This window comes from Camelina sativa, chromosome 4 (genome assembly GCF_000633955.1).
Source record: "Camelina sativa cultivar DH55 chromosome 4, Cs, whole genome shotgun sequence".
Classification (NCBI taxonomy): domain Eukaryota; kingdom Viridiplantae; phylum Streptophyta; class Magnoliopsida; order Brassicales; family Brassicaceae; genus Camelina; species Camelina sativa.
In genome coordinates, this window is record NC_025688.1 from 19082466 (window position 1) to 19084705 (window position 2240).

Sequence of the window (2240 nt, forward strand, 5' to 3'; positions counted from 1 at the left end):
AAGGACAAAATCGGAACTTTAGGTTTCAGATTGGAGTAAGAGACCGATACGTTGAAGACCCGAGTTACTCCGTCGTATTCGATCCATGAATTGACGGTGTTGCCGCTCTTGAGATCGATGTTAACGGTGCCAAGATCGCCTGAAACAGAGGAAACGACGCCGTTTACGTCGAACCCGACATGGTTGCTATTAATGTCTTTGAAATCCACGTCCATTAAAGTATCGAACTCGACGGCGACGAATTTTGAACCGGAACCGTTAGGACCGGTGAGTCCAAGCGAGCCACCGGCGAAGCCGATTGTGTTCGCGTCGGGGGAGATGACGAAAGCGAGACCGCCGCCGATGGAGGAAGGGTTGACATTGGTGATTGAGAAGGAGAAAAAAGTTGAGAAGCTTGTCGGAGAGTGAGTTCCGGGTTGTCGGAATCTGATTGGGTTAGAGTACAAGACTTTACCGGAACCGGAGTTAGGTACAGAGAGGTCAGGCGTGAGGCTAACGATTCCGTTGCTTAGACGAGCATCACCGAGGAGCTTTAGGTTGCTTATAGCTAGCGTGGAGAAATCGAACTCTGTAGTAGCAGTAGTAGTAGCTCCATTGAAGAAGCAGAGCAAGATTGAAATAAAGAAGAAGAGTAAGAGAGACATTAACGATGTAGCAGAGAGATGTTTTTTTCAGAGAAGAGCCATTGGAGAAGAAGCAGAAGAAGAAAAGATTCTTAATTTGAGAGAGAGATGGATGAAAAGTCACGGGATGTGTATTGGGGCAATACTTTGCTTGGAGTAAAGTAAAGGAGAGGAAGAGACAAAGGAATAATATTGGGGGAAGATGAGATAAAGAGAGAGACAGAGAGCTGAAAAGAAAAGAGAATCCAAAGAGACAACGAATGAAGTCAGACAAGTGGATTGGGATGTAACGCCACGTGGGTTTCCCTAACGGCTATAATATCTCTTTCTTGTTAGTCTGAAAATTTTTCTATGGAGAAAAGAAAAATGTTATGATATGTCAAAGTGACTTTTGTGTGTTTCTGATTTTCTCACATACTACAAATAACGGTCGTAGCACTTGTATCATCATCTTTTCTTTATTCTAGTCGTTGTCGTTCGTTGAAGCTAAAAGAGTAGAGAGCCATAAAGTATCCAAATCTTTTTGGGGTTTTTTTTTTTGGTAAAAAGGAAGTGATGAAACAAGCATGCTCTCAACGAGTTGAACTCAAGACCTCCCCGCTTACTAAACGTGTGCTCCAACCAACCGAGCTACGAGGGCTGCTTTCGTTTACGTAATTGACAGATTTCAACATGAATTAATATTGAATAACACAAACCATTCACATACAGGATATATATACAGTCACCGGATTATATAGTTTTAGTAAAGTTTCCTTTTCTACTCTTAAGTTTCCAAAACATCAAACCAAACAAAACTAAATTTATCTTAACGACTGAACCAAAAAAAAACAAATCAACCATACAGTATTTGGATTTCACAAAGCCAAAATACCCATAACCCAAGAACAACTCGAAACCCTAATAAGAAACATTGCTCATCAGTTGATAGTTAATGGGTTTGAAAGTGGGCCTGAAATTTCCAATGACGTCAGCACACGTGATCTATGCGTATCAGAAACCCGAAACCGGATAAACTAAACCCGACCCATCAGATCAAAAGTATCTCCACCCGTTAAAATCCCTTACGAGGATCTCCACCGTTGATTTTAATGACTTTTAAATAGTTTCCGAGTCAAAGGTGTATGTTTTGATGGAAAACAAACTAAGTAGAAGTTGCATATATCATAATAACCCTTTTTGATTCGGTAAGCCATTGGAGAGAGTCAGAGACCTGAGGACTCAGAAAGCAGACAAGTTTTGATTCTTCTTCGGACGAGAGTTTTACTGATTTAAACAACATCGAAGAAGAGAGGAAGAAGATAAATTGGAAATTAATTTTCTGGGTTTCGATTTGGGTGAGAGAGAGATAACAAACCCTAGGGGGCTTGTGTGAATCGTGATCAGATGCTATTGAGTCGACGATTAGAGAAGAAGAAGAGTATTATAGCAAGCGAACAACACCATGATGAACACTTCTAATGGAATGATATCTGGACCATCTTCATCATCTTCACCTGCGGCGAATCCTCAGTCTCCCGGAATTAAGACTTATTTCAAGACGCCTGAAGGGAAGTATAAGCTTCACTACGAGAAAACGCATTCCTCTGGTCTCCTTCACTACGCACATGGCAAAAC

General features: G+C 41.2%; 2 protein-coding genes across 2 annotated transcripts in view; one reads left to right on the forward strand and one right to left on the reverse strand.

Moving 5' to 3' along the window:
* LOC104781193 (L-type lectin-domain containing receptor kinase VIII.1-like) overlaps nucleotides 1-943 on the reverse strand; it is a 3665-nt gene extending 2722 nt beyond the window's left edge. Inside the window, exon 1 of the mRNA XM_010505798.2 lies at nucleotides 4-943. Within this exon, the coding sequence (XP_010504100.1) occupies nucleotides 4-644 (641 nt within the window). The 5' untranslated portion in view covers nucleotides 645-943. The remainder of the gene's footprint in view (nucleotides 1-3) is intronic.
* Nucleotides 1780-2240, forward strand: part of LOC104781194 (dystrophia myotonica WD repeat-containing protein-like) — a gene marked incomplete in the record, with an annotated part of 4629 nt that continues 4168 nt past the window's right edge. Inside the window, 1 exon segment of the mRNA XM_010505799.2 lies at nucleotides 1780-2240. Coding sequence (XP_010504101.1) covers nucleotides 2068-2240 — 173 coding nt within the window.